An 18661-nucleotide genomic window follows, 5' to 3' on the forward strand; every position below is an offset into this window, starting at 1 on the left:
GAGACCTTAAATACATTCTAGGCAAAGTGACAACCGTTTTCAGAGTGGGGCCCAGTGCAAATTGGAGGAATAGCACCTCATATTTCCCTTCGTCAGCTTACAACCCCCCCCCCCCTCCCCCCCCCCCCCCCCCCCCCCCCCCAGTGGTATGAACATTGACCTCTAGCTTCTAGAAACCCTTTCTCTCCTTCTCTCACCATCCCTCCCCCTTCCCAGTTCTCCATCCAGTCTGACTGGCCCCTGATTGCATATTATCTCTTTTGCTTTGTTGTCACCTTCTCCGAGCTAATAATGATCTATTCTACATTTTCCATGATCGGATCTCTTTTGATGTCTCGTTTTCACACCTTAGCCTTCCTTGTCTCTGTGTCTCCCTCTCCCCTGACTCTCAGTCTGAAGAAGGGTCTCGACCCGAAAACGTCACCTGTTCCTTCTATCCAGAGATGCTGCATGTCCTGCTGAGTTACTCCAGTATTTTGTGACTTTTTTGTGCAAACCAGCATCTGCAGTTCCTTCCAACACCCTTTTTCTTTCAAATCTCTACCCAAATAACCTCATTTGAGGAGCTTTCTTGGATACCCTACCTCAATAGTGAAGCAATCTTTGACTAACCTCGTCCCCTTTTCCTTCCCCTTCCCATCTTACCCAAAAATAATTGATCCTAAACTATTGAGATTATAGTCCCGCCCATTTTCTCAACCGTATCTAAGCCATTGCAAACCATTGTAGCGGCTCATATTAATTAAAGTTTGAGATACCTACTTTATTATTTACCCTCCTTGAATTAACACAGATGCAATTTAGTTCTGAATTCACTTGATGTTCACTTACCCACTTATTCTGCCTGCCTAATTTATTTTTCTCTCTTCCAGGTGAATATACCTTTCCATCTGAACAATCACTCTGAGCTCCTTTCTAAAATCTAAGTTAGAGACCAATCTGTGGGCTGTCAGGGCTGTCAATAAATAGCTGACAGTATCTTTGTTGTACAAGAAGAGGCTATCAGCAGAGTGAATTACAAGGACAAGGACCCATTGGCATCCAAATATTGACATTTTTCCTGAGGTAAAGGATGAGAATTCCCTTTCCCATCTCAAATGAGTGAGTTACGAAGTTAGAGGGTTGAGGTCTTGTAGGAACATGTTTGTAATTTTTATGCAACACTTCTGCGGCAGTTCTGCCAATAGTTAGAATTAAGAATTTCATGTAAATTCTGCTCTCTTTCATTTTACATGGAAAAGCATTATCCCCGCGTCATCTGTATCAGACACTGAAATATCTAACATGGCTGTCATGTCTAAAATATCTAAGATATGTAAATCCTCCTCTACTGGACCCAAAAAAAGATGTTAAGGATGGTCACCAGATACTAATAAGATTATATATTATATATTTAATTATTTCTGAAGGTAGACACAAAATGCTGGAGTAACTCAGCGGGACAGGCAGCATCTCTGGAGAGAAGGAATGGGTGACGTTTCGGATCGAGACTCTTGTGACCTCTTGTAGTAACCAACCCACTTTGATACTGATGAGCTCGGAGCTTGTGATCGTGATCATTAGGTGCTATACTGAGCTTATGTTATTAGATTCAGGGCTAAAGAAAAAATTAAGGAGAGAATAAAGAGCAACAAGATTGTTTATGTGTGGAGGCACAGCAGATGGCTGAGGAGTTATATTAATATTTATTGTCTATATTTACTGTGGAGAAATAGATGGATGCAAGGGATCTCAGGCATGGCAATAGTGAGCCCAAATTGCAGAAGAGGAGGTGTAGGAAGTCCCACATTAAGTTAGATAAAGCCTTAGAACCCAATTAAATGTATCCCAGGACATCATAGGAAGCCAGGGAAGAAATTGCAAGGCCAGCAGCAGAAATATCTGTATGATTGATAGTCATGGGTAAGATGCCAGACGATTGGAGGGTAGTTAATGCCATATCTTTAAGAATGGCTGCAAGGAAAAGCATGGTAACTACTATTTGGTCTCCCATCTCTCCCCACCCCCCACCAAATCTGATTTGTTTGAAGAGGTGACCAAGAAGGATGATGAGAGCAATGCAGTAGTTGTCGTCTACATGGACTTCAGCAAAGTTTTTCAGTTAGGCTGGTCTGGAAGGATAGATCATGTGGGACCCAGGGTGAGCTAGCCAATCGGATATAAAGTTAGCAGTTGTTTTTCAGATTGGAGGCCGGTAACAAATGGCGTACCACAAGGTTCGATACTGGGTCTACTGATGTTCATTGTTCATATTAAATGTAGGTGGCAAGGTGGCAGTTATTGCTTTGGGATGACACCTAAATTCGAGGTGTAATTTACAGTGAAGAAGATATCTATAATTACAATGGGGTCTTGATCAACTGAGCCAATGGGGTGAGGAATGGCAGATAGAGTTTAATTCATATAATACGCAAGATGTTATTCTTTGGTGGACGAACTAGGGCAGAATTTATGCAGTAAATGGCGCGGCTTGAGGAGTGTTCTAAAACCGAAAGACCACGGAGTGCAGATACATAGGTCCATGAAGATAGCAAAGCAGGTGGTGAGGAAGGTGTTCAGCATCCTTGCCTTCATTGCTCAGGGTATTAAGTACTGGAGTTAGGATGTCATGTTACAGCTGTACAAGACATTGGTAAGGCCACATTTGGAGTACAAGGTCCAGTTCTGGTTGGATTGCTATGAAGTGTAAAGGGTGCAAAAAGGCTTTACAAGGTATTACCAGGTCAGGTGGATTTGAGCAATAAGGAGAGACTGGAAAGGTTGGGTCTTTTTTTCCCTGGAGCATAGGTTGACTTTATGGAAGTTTATAAAATCATGAGGGGCATAAATAAGACATAGCGCCACAATCATTGCTCCAGGGAAGGCGAGTCAAACATTAGAGACCATAGGTTTAATGTGAGAGAAGAAAGTTTCATAAGGGACCTGAGAGGCAGATTTTTGACAGAGAAGGAGGCAGAAATGGAATGAACAGCCAGAGGAAGTGGTACAGGTGGGTACAATTAGGACATTTAAAAGACACTTAGACAGACACATGAGTAAGAAGGGTTTGGAAGGATATGATACAGGCAAGTAGGACAGGCTTGGTTAGGGAACAGTTAACATGAATGAGTAAGCCAAAGTACTGTTTCAGTGCTGTATCACTCTATCAAAAAGCATTTGCAAAAAATAGAAACAGGGTTCACTGTTTCCCTCTCCACAGATCCTGTCTGACTGGTTATTTCCAGCAATATCTCTCTTTTTAAAAAATAATTTGTTATTTCTGACAACAACGTAAAACAAAATGTTTCAAGCTTTCACAATGCTAAATGTTTGCAAATTATATTCTAAGTACAAAGATAATGAAGCTTCCAATCTATTCCCACGTACCTTGAAGGAAAGTAGGGTGGTCCAGGCAAGAAATAAGGATGGTGAAAAGGAAATCGGGCAGCAGCTCCAAACAGATTAGCAGCATGTCCCATCGGTGGATGCTGGTAGGCATGTGGGTGTGGAAGAGTTGCTGAAGGTATTGATGGTGCATTTCTGGGGCAGTTGGGCGCTGTGGGGATCTCCTTTTGTGGTTGGACTTCAGGCATTGCACCTCTGTTATGGGTGTTGTTCATTTCACTGGAAGAATTTCGTTTGCCAACATCCACTGACATTGTTGGTATCCTTTGCTCTGCACAATTTGATACTGCACTAGGACCCGGGACCTCGTGATGCACCTCATTCCTACTGTGTCCCGGTGGACAGGTAACCGGCACAGCGGGGTGGCTGGAAATATTTTGAGTAGACAGACCAACCTGGACGGGATTTGTTTGTGGATAAAGTATAATTGAATTTGGACGAGGACCTTGAGTAACTGGCATGCGCAAAGACTGGCTCTGACCTGCTGGGAAATCAGGTTATCACCATTATAGGACAAGGTGTTATTAAGATTCATTCACTTCTAAATATTAACAAACAACATTCTTTTGAAGCAGCAATTATATGAAAAAAATTAAAACACTTAGCATTTCTAGGCTTGAAAACGTACCCTTTTCAATACCATCCTACTTTATTCACTCATTCACCCAAACTGATTTTTGCTTAATAGGCTAATTAAGTTGGAACTCGAGGCAACTTTTACTTTTATTCCATGCAAGTTACATTATCAATTTGAATTTATGGATAACCTCCACTGATCAGCTGACATGCTGGCCAAAATATCTTATAAAAGTTAGGTTTTTATTAAAAGGAACTAATCTAATGTCATAGAACATCACAATGAAGTATTGGTACAATCAAAAAACTATCCAACATTCATTCGGATCACTGCAGCAGACAGCGACAGAGCAACAAATGAATCACAATGAATTAGTTGCTAATGAGTTAGTAACTAATGAACAGTGTAAAGCTAACAATTTAAAGCCCTGTCCCACGGTACGAGTTCATTCCAAGGGCTTTCCCGAGTTTGCCCTGATTCGAACTCGGAGATTTACAGTAATGGCCACTCGACGGTACTCGGGGCTCTCGTAGACATTTTTCAACATGTTGAAAAATCTTCAGGAGTCTTCCCATGCTTACCTGCCATTAACGAATCTTCCCGTTAGCGTTACGAGCCGCTAAGAGACGTCCTCGAGCTCCGACGTACCCGCTACATTCATTCTCCGTGCTTACCACGAGTTTGATTTTTTTTAAACTGGGGAGAGCTCTTGGAATGAACTCGTACCGTGGGACAGGGCTATTATTATACTCTAATGAAACATCCACTAATTTTACTATTAAGTGTACAATGCATAAATAGTACTTTTATTATATTAATCAATACCATTGTATCTACATATGCATCTCAATAAAAACACATATTCATGTTTATCTCACTGGCTCCCTGACACCTTTTCACCCATTTCAGAGCTTTATATACATCCTGATGTAAATACAGTTTTCCTATTGAGGTCCATTTACATGACTATCCACATAATCCCTAAATGTGACAAAAGTAAATATCCCACCAAATCGTAGATACAGTGGCTGGTAAAACAGTTTCACAACGGGTAAAGTTAGTATATTTGAACACAATCCAGTGCAGAGGCCTCAGTGAGTGCTTATAATGGAGGATTTAAAAAAATGCTATTTATTCAGCCTTTTACTTTAGGGTGCTAAATGATACAGGGAAATTCAAACATTTCCATAATTTCATTTTTGAAATTATGGACATTTTCATTTTCCAGGGGCCACAGTCTTAGAATAAAGGGGAGGCCATTTAAGACTGAGGTGAGAATCAACTTTTTCACCCAGAGAGTGGCGGATTTGTGGAATTCCCTGCCACAGAGGGCAGTGGAGGCCATATCACTGGCTGAATTTAAGAGAGAGTTAGATAGAGCTCTAGGGGCTAGTGGAGTCAAGGGATATGGGGAGAAGGCAGGCACGGGTTATTGACGATCAACCATGATCACAATGAATGGCGGTGCTGGCTCGAAGGGCCGAATGGCCTCCTCCTGCACCTATTTTCTATGTTTCAATGTTTCTATGAATTCTACAATTTGTGATTTTTCAATTCATCACTGCTCCTGCTTTCTTGAAATTTTAAACAGCCTTTAGGAAGTGCAATGCTTTCAAGCTTCATTTGCCTTAAAATGATGAATGGCTATATGCAGGATGTACTCTGACAACAATTCTTGAGTCTGAAATATTACTTTGTTTCTCCTTCCGCATATGTTGTCTGGCCCGCTGAGTGTTTCCAGCATTTTCTGTTTTTATTTGAGATCTGCAGCATCTGAATGTTTTTGATTTTCAGTCAATGCAGGAATTTAACTTTGACCACAGTTAAAGTAGTGTGAATATGCAGGGATTTGGGTACTTTGGGAAATGATAGGTGTCTGTGAAAGACTGGGTGACAATACATTGCAAGGTGCTGGAATCCCATGTAACCTAGCTGTCGCCATCAAGCCTGGACCTCTGATGAAGCTCCAAAAAGCTTCTGCCCATGTGACTCACCGTCAGTAAGTCTGGGTTCCTAAAGAGGGTTTTGTTATGTTTCAATACACTGACGCTTGTTCTGTATCGCACGGCACGAGAAGATACCATCCGAGCTGCCCTTACTATCTCTCTGCAGAAACCAATTGATATTTCTAAAATTTGGATATCAGAACCCGGAGAGGAGAGGGGGCAGACAAATTTCTGGAAAGATTTTCGGAAATGTATATAGACCAGTCGGGAGATGTTAATTATCGGAACGGTGCAAATTCATCCCAGTATTGTGCAATTTTGGTGAACTGCCTGCCAGCCGCTGTGGCAGAAGCAATAAAATCTAATAACATGGACTGGTCTGAGAGTAGTCCCCGTCAAATGGCCCGTGCAGTTAGATAGCATTGGAAGGACAATAAGAAACAGGAAAACCAGCCTCAGGCTAAAGTAAAAACTGAATATGTCCTGAAGAGGGAGATACCAAGGGCTATCCAGACACTAGCAATTACCAAACAGGACCCCGGTGCCAGAATGGGGGAAGATACAAGAATACGGGTGCACAGATCACCCCAGTGGATCACCTGCCCCTGTTCACAGCCAACCCTATGTTGTTCCCCCAAAGCCATATTGGAGAGTGAGTAGAGCGTTTTGGGCCCAGACCTCTGCTATAGCTCTGGCAGGTATATTCACTGGATCAGGGAGTGTCCAACACAAAAACAGGGAGGAGGGGGCTGTCAGCAAGAGGACAGGGGAGGTTGACAAGGGAATCGAGGACAGGGGAGGCAAACGAACTTCTCCCAGAATAATCCGTTTTCCCAGAACTGACTGGTCAATTTAGTGATGAACGGGTGCAATACTGACGAGGAACCTGTTTTATCATTACAAGTAGAGGATAGAAGATGCACCTTTTTAGTAGACACAGGGGCACCCGTGTCATCTATTCAGTCCATTTACAATCTTCCTAAATCTAACGAAACCCAGAGCCTGTCCGGATTTCAAGGACAAGTATGCTAATACCCCATCTCTATGCCAATTGAAGTAACATACCAAAGCAAGGCAGTGCAGCATTAGTTTGTAATTACCGCGGGTCTGGATTGTAATCTGCTAGCTCTGGATTTGCTATGTGCACTCCAGCTGAAAATTGAATATGGAGAAAGTGGAATAAGTATAACCCCATGGGCTCCTAAAAGACAGTGTTACTTGTCAGTGACACCCCAATGGTGGTCCCTAGATTTGGAAGATGAGCCCCCGCTTCATATCACCTTAGCATATGATCGGAGTGGCAGAAATAGAGAGCTGGAAACCTTTTTCAAATCCAGTGAAGAAACTAGGTGGGATATAAAACTTTTGGTATTAGTGATCGGACCAGAGGGAACAGCAGAATATGCTGAGGTGCCTTCAGAATTGTGGAAGCAGGTTTCAGAGATTGCCCCGCATATAACAAAGCAAGTGAACTTCCCATCTCATGAAAAGGATTTAGGAGCTATGGTTAAGTGAGCAATCAGTCTGGCGAATCCAAACACAAGCCAGGAACAAACATTGCCTAATAATTGTACTGTTCAATTCTATCAGCCACAAAGGAAGGTTACAGCAAAGTTACGCCATCATCTGGGGAGTGAGGTACAAGAGTATGTGGACCCATAGGTGTGGGCAGAAGACCAAACTCAGGTAGGATGTGTTCAGATTGATCCCATCCAGGTAGCTGCAGGAAAATGTAACACTGCCTTCCATACAACAGTACCCGCTGAAGCAGCAGGCAATACCAAGCATTGATAAGTTAATTCAAGGATTGCTAGAAATGGGCATTCTGGTTAAATGTCAATCCTATTGCAACACGCCTATCCTCACAGTACCCAAAGCAGGGAAACCGGACCAATAAGAAGGGTCTTAAACGACCCGAAATGTCACCTATTCCTTCACTCCATAGAGGCTGCCTCACCCGCTGAGTTTCTCCAGCATTTGTGTCTACCTTAGATTGGTTCAGGATTTGCGGTCCATTAATGCCATAGTAGAATCGCTTTGTGCATTGGTGCCTAATCCAGCTCACATTTTAGCCCAAATTCCAACACAGGCACAAGTCTTCTCAATAGTGGATTACAACATGCCTTCTTCTCCCTCCCTCTGCACCAGAACAGTCAGTACCACTTCTCCTTCACCTACAACGGGCAACAGTACACTTACTCGATTGCCTCAGGTATTTGTGAATTCTCCAACATTATTTTTCAGGTGTCTCCAGGGACAGCTGCAAACCTTAAGCTTTCAATGTGGCTCCTCCCTAGTTCAGTATGTGGATGACTTACTTGTAGCCAGCCAGGATGAACAAAGCAACCGCGAAGATACCACTCAGTTATTGAATCATCTGTCAACATTGGGATATGTAGTCTCCCAATCAAAAGTGTTAATGGCCCAGCAGAAGGTGAAGTTCCTTGGTGTGATACTGTCAGCAACAGAGAGGAGTCTGGAGCAGGGCCTAACATCGCCCGGCGCGACTTAAACAGCCGCGGGACTTGCTAGCGCCCGCCAGAGGCTCCATCATTAAGACCCGGAGCAGAGCCTTACATCGCCCGGCACAGCATTAAATGGCCGTGGGACTTGCTAGCACCCGCTGGGGGCTTTGACTTTGACTTTGACATCAGGAGAAGAATGGAGAGCAGGGGAGAGATAAGACTTTGTCTTCCATCACAGTGAGGAGGAGATTCACTGTGATGGATGTTTGTGTAATTGTGTTGGTATGTGTCTTGGTTCTTTTTTTGTTGTATGGCTGCAGAAACCACATTTCGTTTGAACTTCATGTGAGGTTCAAATGACAAATAAACGGTATTGTATTGTATTGTTGGAGAACAGCTGTGAATTCCCTGCACCACGGGAGGCAAAGCAAATTAGACTGTGGCTCGGCATGGGAAACTAATGTCGACAATGAATACCCAACATTGCTCTGGACACTAAAAAATTGACGCCATACACTAGTATGGAAGGCAAGTTTCAATCGTCTGAGGAAGCTCAAGAAGCCTTTGAAAATATGAAGAAGTCACTGTTACAGGAACCAGCATTAGGATGGCCAATTTATGATCGACCATTCCAATTGTACTGTACAATCCTCTCTGATTGCTGCACTGCAGATCTTGCCCAGAAACATGGAGACAAACATCGACCAATAGCTTACTACTCCTCAAAGCTTGATCCTGTAGCACAAGGACATCCCATTTGCACACAGATCTTGACTGCGATCTACAACAGCTTACAATCAGCAGCTAATTTGACTTTACAATAGGATATAACAGTGTATAGTTCTCACTCAGTTGCTGCCTGGCTAGGACAGCTGCAGACTCAACACCTCACCATGGCTCGCCAGAATATATATGAAATATACCTGTTAAACAACTCCAAATTGCAGTTCAAGTATTGTACCACCCTCAGTCCAGCATCCTCTCTTGTTAAACCTCCGGAAGAACAGATGGAATCAGGGCATGACTGCCTATTTGTAATCAAGGAGATACTTCTGTTCGGGAAGATTTAACAGACCCTGACCTAACCCTGTATGTGGATGGGAGTGCATCAATCGGACCCCTAGGAGAAAGGCTTTCTGGATATGCCATTGTAGATCAAACCGGTAATAGTGTAGAAGCAGACGCCTTTGAAACACCATTCTCTGCCCAACAAGCAGAACTGCTTGCCCTGATAAGAGCCTGTATCGTAGGGAAGAATTTGAGAGTGAATGTTTACACCGACTCTAGATATGCTTTTGGAGTGGTCCATGACTTTGGCCAGTGGTGGAGGAATAGAGGATTCTTGACTTCAGCGGGAAGACAGATATCCCACCAGAAATTAGTATCAGGCCTATTACAGGCCTTAATATTGCTAAAACAAATTTCCGTGATGAAATGCAGTGCCCATACTAAAGGTCAAACCCCAGTAGATATAGGAAACCATCGTGCTGATCAAAAAGCTAAAGAAATGTCCCGGGAGCGCAGGGTGGTTGTACCTAAAATGATGAGGCAAACTAAAAGTATAGAGAAAAATAAGTCATCCTCAGAAAAGCCAATGCCAACTATCCAAGACGTCATTAGGTTACAGGAGGATGCTCCTGAAAGAGATGTAGAAATGTGGAAGCAACACAGTGGTACAGTTGATTGTATGTCGGGATTGTGGGTTACCCCGGCAGGACAGATGAACCCGCAATGTGGGTTATTGAATGTGTACACTTTGCAACTCATTGTGGTGCCCAAGCAACTGCCGATACACTATTAGCTACATGGTGGCATCCAAGATGGTACACTCTGGCTCAGAGGATTGGTAGCCCTTGCCTGATCTGTCAGCAACATAATCCCGGGAAAGGCATAAATAGTGGAAATGGGAAAACACCCTTTGAAACCCTCCAGATCGACTACATTGAGTTAGAAAGATGTCAGGGATATAAATATGTGTATATGATTGTAGATGTGTTTAGCAAGTGGATTGAAGCCTACCCTGCAGTGGACAACAAAGCCTCCACAGTTGTTAAGGTATTCATGAGAGAGATTATTCCGAGATATGGAATTCCAATTTGGCTAAGTTCAGATAATGGTCCTCATTTTGTAGGACAGGTAACTAAAGAATTTTGTGAATGTGGGCATCCAGCAGCAGTTACACTGCGCCTATCGACCACAGGCTGCTGGACGTTGAACGAGCTAACCAGATTAAAAACTAAATTTACTAAATTAAAAGGTGAAATGGGGTCTAACTGGTTTAAATTACTTCCTGTAGCATTATTCCAGATGTGTACTACACCATCAGGAAGAGCACGATTAAGCCCAGCAGAGTTTGTGTATGGTTGTCCACTCAGAACCCCACGATACCAGAGTACCCCAAGAGTTGTTCACTTTCATCATATGACAACAGAAATGACTAATTATGGTTTATCATTGACCAGAGTATTAAAAGATTTGCATTCCAGGGTACGAGCGGCGTATATTGAACTACCACCTTTAACTACCTCATCTAAAGTTGTGCCTGGTGATTTTGTAATGGTTAAGAATTGGGTAAGAAAGGGTCTGGATGCTCGGTGGGAAGGACCTCATCAGGTCCTCCTCACAACCACGACTGCTGCCAAGGTAGAAGGGAGAAATGCGTGGGTCCACCTTTACCATTGTAAAATTATCAGTAGTAAAACATAAGCTACTAACTTCTTCTTTTCTTTAAGAGATTTATTTTTAGTATAGATGAGTTGAGTTACCCTGGACACACTGCTGCTGTTTGTTTACCTTGGACCACTGCTGAGACTGAAGTATGCTGATGTGATGGGCCCAAGGGAATCCACGCCCACAAGAGTCGGGAGGTGGAAACTGATTGGTCGGATGTCTTAGAATCCACACCCATGAAAAGTCGAGAAATGGAGACTTACTACTAGCACAACTTCACCATCATCACTGTTGGACCACTGAATTATGGCCTGTTGTCATTTCACCCTGCTTGTAATGATCATGTAATGGAATCCTTTACAGAAAGAGTTGGTTATCATGGAATGATAAAAGGGGGGAATGTGAATATGCAGGGATTTGGGTAATTTGGGAAATGGAAGGTATCTGTGAAAGTCTGGGCTTCACTGATGGTGATAATACATTACAAGGTGCTGGAAACTCATGTGACCTAGCTGTTGCCACTAAGTCTGGGTTTCTAAAGAAGTTTTTGTTATGTTTCAATACACTGGCGCTTGTTCCATATCTACTTTGTTTCTGTATCTTCCCGCCAGTATCTGTGATTGGTCCAGAGGGGTTGTCTTCCTCTGTATGTTTCTACTTTGTACTACTTTGTTTCTGTGTAATGAATAAGTGGCGTGATTGGTCTAAAGGGGTTGCCTCCCCCTGTACTTTCCCCTGTATAAGGGTGGACGTTTGGTTGGGGTGTGCCTGTTGTCTTTCCTTCTGTTCTTTTTACACGAGGCTGCTGAGGGCTCGAGTGAGTGGATCCGAGGCCGGCCCTGCGGTGTTGTTCACAAATAAAGAAGGGTTTGGACTCCAGTGTTCGACTCAGTGGCTTACTGAACCAGACTAGGGAGAGCATATTAGATCCGGAATTAACAGAAGAACGTTCAACGCATATGGTGATGGTGCTGTGGTATGAAACTAGTGGCGCTGCACAAATAATCTAAAGACAAGAGCTCAAATTCCAACAATGGAACTCCTGAATTTAGATTCAGTGACTAATTAGGATTTTTTGGAAGTGTGATTAGTAATGAGGAGCGCAAAACTACTGGTTTGTCACAAAACCCATCATGTTTAATATTGCCCTACTATCCCTACCCACCCTGGCCTGTATGTCACTCCAGACGCAACAATATGGTTAACTCTCAAATAACCAAGCAATCCCACAGTTGATTGGAACACGGAAAGATAAATTCAGATGTAGTAAAGTCTCTCTTGCACCCAAGTCAATTTTGCAAAGTCATTCTCGCAAACACTGGGAGCTTGGTGCCTACGAGTGGAAAGCTGGCATATAGGCAAGTCACATTCACTAAATGATACCTTAAGAATTCAATAGGTTTAGGTTTATTATTTTCATGTATATCGAGATTTGTGTGCTATCCAATCAAATCAGATAATAAAGTACATAAATACAATCAAGTCAAACATAAATACAACAGGTAGAGCAAAGAGAAAAAAAATACTAGACTGCAGAATATAGTTTCTCAGCATTGTTGCGTAACATTTCCAGAGAAAATATCCAATGCTTACAAGGTTGGAAAATCGGAATTGTACCCTGGCTAATGAAAGAACCATTCAGAAACCTGGTAACAGAGGAGAAGAGGTTGTTCATGATTCTGGTGGTAGTTCCTGATTCCGGTGGAATCAACAACATTGCTGTCCCTGGGTACCTTCTCTCCTGTAGACATTCCATCAGAGGGAGTGACTAAATGTATACAAGTTGGAGGGAGTAGCCCTGGAAATCTTCAGTATTGACTCCAAATTCACTGCTAGCTGAGATGCACAAAGGAAGCAGCTGCCTCATTGGATTTGTGGCAGAGAATGAGTGGGACAAGATGTGGACTACTTGACTTTATTCTCACCAGTGTACACTTGGGATGAGCTCATGACTGTATTGGTTGGTGAATATGTAATCTGGTTATTTAGCACCCAATCTGTCTACTCTCCACCATTAGCTGGATGATGGAATATGTGACTAACGATGCCTTTGAGCAATTTGTAAACCTATTCACAATACCAAAACTCAAAGAACACTAGTCATGAGACAAGAAGCTGAATTCCAAAGATGAGGTGAGTGACTGGCCTTGACATCAAGGCATAATTTAACAGAGTGTGGGATCAAGGAGCCCAGGTAATATTGATGTAAATGGACATCAAGGGGAGAAACTGGTGTAACCCGTCCATGTACTAAAGAGACGTGTTACACCTAACTGGAGGGGGACTGACATTCTGGCAGGCAGGTTTGCTAGGGTAACACGTGTGGGTTTAAACTAAATAGTGGGGGGGAGGGATTGACAAATTGGTAGTATAAAGATGGAGTTGAAGAGGAAGTGACAACAGGGAAAATTACAAAAGATTCTCGAATTAATGGGAAGGAAAGCTCGAGAAGGGACAACAGAGTAAGGTCAGGGCCAATTGCAAGCGGTGCGAGGGGGGAAGTGAATACGGAGGTCAAAGTGCTGCATATGAATGCGCCAAGTATAAGGAATAAAGTGGACGAGCTTGAGGCTCAGTTAGAAACTGGCAAGTATGATGTTGTGGGAATTACTGAGACATGGCTGCAAGTGGGCCAGGGCTGGGGACTGAATATTCAAGGGTATACCTCCTATCAAAAAGACAGACAGGTGGGCAGAGGGGGTGGGGTTTCCCTGTTGGTGAGGAATGAAATTCAGTCCCTTGCAAGGAGTGACATTGATACAGGAGATGTGGAGTCAGTATGGATAGAACTAAGGAATTGTAAGGGTAAAAAGACCCTAATGGGACTAATCTACAGGCCCCCAAACAGTAGCCTGGACATAGGGTGCAAGTTGAATCAGGAGTTAAAATTGGCATGTAGCAAAAGCAATGCTGTGGTTGTTATGGGAGATTTCAACATGCAGGTAGACTGGGAAAATCAGGTTGGTACTGGACCCCAAGAAAGGGACTTTGTAGAGTGCCTTCGTGATGGATTCTTAGAACAGCTTGTATTGGAGCCTACCAGGGAGAAGGCGATTCTGGATTTAGTGTTATGTAATGAACCAGATTTGATAATGGACCTCGAGGTTAATGAGCCATTAGGAGGCAGTGACCATAACATGATCAGATTTAATCTGCAATTGGAAAGGGAGAAGGGTAGATCGGGGGTCTCAGTGTTGCAGTTGAATAAAGGGGACTATGGGGCCATGAGGGAGGAGCTGGCTAAAGTTAACTGGAAAGATACACTAGCAGGTATGACAGTGGAACAAAAATGGCAGGTGTTTCCAGGAATAATACAGAAGGTGCAGGATCAGTTCATTCCTAGGAGGAACAAAGATTCCAAGGGGAGAAAGGGATGACCATGGCTGATAGGGAACGTCAGGGACAGTATAAAAATTAAAGCGAAGAAGTACAACGTAGCAAAGATGAGCGGGAAGCAAGAGGATTGGGTAGTGTTTAAACAACAGAAGATAACCAAAAAGACAATACGGGGAGGAAAGATGAGGTACGAAGGTAAGCTAGCCAAGAATATAAAGCAGGATAGTAAAAGCTTCTTTACGTATGTGAAGAGGAAAAAATTAGTTAAGATCAAAGTTGGACCCTTGAAGAACGAAAAAGGTGAATTTATTATGGGGAACAAGGAAATGGCAGATGTGTTGGATCTGTCTTCACTAAGGAGGACACAAACAAACTTCCTGATATAGTAGTGGCCAGAGGATCTGGGGTGACGGAGGAACTGAAGGAAATCCACATTAGGCAGGAAATGGTGTTGGATAGATTGATGTGGCAGAAGGCTGATAAATCCCCAGGGCCTGATGGTCTGCATCCCAGGGTACTTAAGGAAGTGGCTCTAGAAATCGTCGATGCATTGGTGATAATTTTCCAATGTTCTATTGACTCAGGATCAGTTCCTGTGGATTGGAGGGTAGCTAATGTTATCCCACTTTTTAAGAAAGACGGGAGAGAGAAAACAGGGAATTATAGACCAGTTAGCCTGACATCGGTGGTGGGGAAGTTGCTGGAGTCAATTATATAAGATGAGATAGCCGAACATTTGCTTAGCAGTAACAGGATCGGTCCGAGTCAGCATGGATTTACGAAGGGGAAATCAAGCTTGACTAATCTTCTGGAATTGTTTGAAGATGTAACTAGGAAAAGGGACAAGGGAGACCCAGTGGATGTAGTGTACCTGGACTTTCAGAAAGCATTGATAAGGTCCCACATAGGAGATTAGTGGGCAAAATTAGGGCACATGGTATTGGGGGTAGAGTGCTGACATGGATAGAGAAGTGGTTGGCAGACAGTTCTTGTCCCCTAATTTGAGGAAGGACATTCTTGCTATTGAGGGAGTGCAACGTAGGTTTACAAGGTAAATTCCCAGGATGGCGAGACTGTCATATGCGGAGAGAATAGAGCAGCTGGGCTTGTACACTCTGGAGTTCAGAAGGATGAGAGGGATTCTCATTGAAACGTATAAGATTGTTCAGGGCTTGGACACACTAGATGCAGGAAACATGTTCCCGATGTTGGGGGAGTCCAGAGCCAGGGGCCACAGTTTTAGAATAAGGAGTAAGCCATTTAGAACGGTGACGAGGAAAAACTTTTTCTCACAGAGAGTGGTGAGTCTGTGGAATTCTCTGCCTCAGAGGGCGGTGGAGGCGGGTTCTCTGGGTGCTTTCAAGAGAGAGCTAGATAGGACTTAGAAATAGCGGAGTCGGGGGATATGGGGAGAAGGCAGGAACAGGGTACTGATTGGGTATGATCAGCCATGATAACATTGAATGGCGGTGCGGGCTCGAAGGGCCGAATGGCCTACTCCTGCACCTATTGTCTATTGTCTGTTGAAGCACTCCAGTGGTTTGTGCCATATCTCAAAGAGAAAAGTATGAATGCTGGAAATCTGTAGCCCCAGTCCCAGATTGTCACTGCAGGAGTTCTTCAAGACCCAACCATCTGCAGCTTCTTTATCATAAGGTCAGAAATGGGGACATCAGCTGGTGTTTGCACAATGTTCAACTTCATTCATAGCTCCTCAACACATGAAGCAGGCCACACTTGCATGGAGCATGACATAGAGCACATTCAGAAATTGGGCTGAATAGCACCAGTAATGGCATGACAATGCAAGGGAATAACTAGGCCCCTGACATTTAATGACATTGCCGATCTCCTGACATGCTGACTCTGACAGCATCTTTCAAACTTGCAATGTCTGCCACCAGGAAGGACAGTGTTTCAGGCGTGGTGATAGACCTCCTGCTGCATCCCTCACATCCTGACTTGAAAATATATTGTATGAAGGGTCTCGACCCAAAACATCACCCATTCGTTCTCTCCAGAGATGCCGCCTTTCCCGCTGAGTTCAGCAATTTGTGTCTATCTTTTCCTTCATTGTTACTTTGTCTAAATCCTGTAATTTCCTACTCAAACAGAACTATAGAAATACATTCATTAGATTTAAGAAGGTGGCTTGGAACAATAATTCATAAATATTAATGCTCAAAGTAAATTAATTCATAAATTAGTAGTACAATAAATGTTAGCCTGTCAGATTCCAAATATGAATAAATAGAAAACAAGATATACATACAGGACTACAAATGTGCCCTTTAATTGTTTAATAATTATTGCAAATCCATACTTCTATTGTTCCCATTTTGACAAGATAAATTATCATTGCTCTGCAGAGCACAATAGATATAATGTGATATTTACAATTTTTATAACTAGTGTTTAATAATGTGAACACAGTTACAAATATTTATGGTTGATATTAACATAATTGCATCATCTTTCTATATAGCATAGCATTCTTTGAAACATTACAGCTTTCACCACAAAAGTCTATCACTCATCAATATAATTGGATTATGAAGCTTTTTGGAAACATTTTCCTCATGTTAAAATGATATCAGCAACAGGGACTATTTCAGGAAAGATTGAATATTCTGAGGAATGTCTCTCAAAGGAAAAGACTAATTGAGATCCTACAGATTGTGGAAGATGTAAGCAAGGATGTAAGAAAAGACTAGTTAAATCACGCACGATTCTGATTTGGTAATATACTCCCACTCTTTCATCATCGCTGGGTCTAAACCCCAGAGTTTTCTTTCCAAGATTACAGTGGAACTACTTTCACCAAAATGTCTGCACTTTAAGAAGGCAGTTCTTTAAGAAGGTTATAAAGAGATGGCTAACTAATGCTGGTCCGACCAGTGACTCTATTATGTAAAATGGTTAAGAAAAAAATATGACAAAATATGATAATGTGCAGTTTCGGTGAATAATATAAAAGATTTAAGGGGGGGGGGGGGGGGGCCAAGTAGCCGTAAGGGGAAAATGAATAAATAATTTTGCTGATGGACTTACATTAAGAAGATTGAAATGAGACCATGTGAAACATTATAGACCAGCACAGACTTGTTAAGTCATTCCCCGGACTATCTTTGATTGGATTTTACTGGACGTTATCCTGCACTAAATATTATCCCCTTTATTCTGTGTCTTTACACTGTGGATGACTTGATTGTAATCATGTATAGTCTTTCCACTGACTGGATCGCATGCACCAAAAAGCTTACCGCTGTACCTCAGGACACATGACAATAAACTAAACTAAACAAAACATTGGGTATTGTGGACTTGACTGGTCTATTGATATTCATCAGGTTCAGACAATAAACATCTATTGTGATTCAAACCAGATATATCGTCAAGTCGTGAGAATTCCCCCCCCTCCCCCACCCCCCTGCTATTGTGAATGGAGCTCTCCTCTGTGTCCCACAGTTCTGCTCTTGCTCCTCTTCACCCCCGATGTAACAACGATATTCTTCCACTGCTCTTGCTCCTCTTCACCCCTGCATGCAACACATCATTCTCTGACATTTCTGCCACCTTCAAAGTGATATCACTACACTTCTTTCTGACTCAGTCCATTTCCATTTTCCATAGAGACCACTCCCTATGCAACTCCTTAGTTCATTCACCACTTCTCACCCAATACCCTTCCCCAGGCACTTACGCCTGCAACTGTAAGGGATGTAATCCCTACACCTCATCTCACTTCCATCCAGGGATCCCACTCGTCTTTCTATCTCCTACCCATTGGTGGTAGGAGGAAGGCAGGGCCCAGACATTGGGAACCCCTTATGATAGATGTCACATGTAGATTTCAAGGAGGGTTGTGCCGGTGATCGACTAGGCTGAGTCCTCCACTCTTTGCTGCCTCTTGCGTTCCTATGTTTCTGAATTACCATACAAGGCCATAATGCAAGCAGATGGGATACCAATCAGAATATGCACATCAGTCTAGAGTATGCACAGCACACTGGCAGACAAAAGAAAGCTTTGCTGTGTTTATAACACTGAGCAAGTTAACATCCCTTTCCTAATCCTTCCATATGTTCTTCTTACTCCGATTGAATAAAGGACTCCAAGTGCAGGCTTTCACACATTACGAGCTACTTCTCCTTGTTCTATATTACCAGGGGACAATCTTTCATTTATTATACTTTTTGGCAGCCCATGTTTGCAATCTATCTCTTCCCCAGAAAACATACCCATTGTCATGTTCTCTTCCTCCCACACCACTTTGTACCAAC

General features: G+C 42.8%; 1 protein-coding gene across 3 annotated transcripts in view; it reads right to left on the minus strand.

The window, feature by feature from the left end:
* The window catches only part of sox30 (SRY-box transcription factor 30), an 82164-nt gene that overhangs the window by 8412 nt on the left and 55091 nt on the right, over positions 1-18661 (minus strand). For 2 of the 3 annotated variants that reach the window (XM_033029969.1, XM_033029971.1), the window contains one exon: positions 3367-3868. In XM_033029969.1, the coding sequence (XP_032885860.1) occupies positions 3367-3868 (502 nt within the window). The remainder of the gene's footprint in view (positions 1-3366; positions 3869-18661) is intronic. The other variant, XM_033029970.1, reaches the window with a different exon arrangement.

This window comes from Amblyraja radiata, chromosome 11 (assembly GCF_010909765.2).
Source record: "Amblyraja radiata isolate CabotCenter1 chromosome 11, sAmbRad1.1.pri, whole genome shotgun sequence".
NCBI lineage: Eukaryota > Metazoa > Chordata > Chondrichthyes > Rajiformes > Rajidae > Amblyraja > Amblyraja radiata.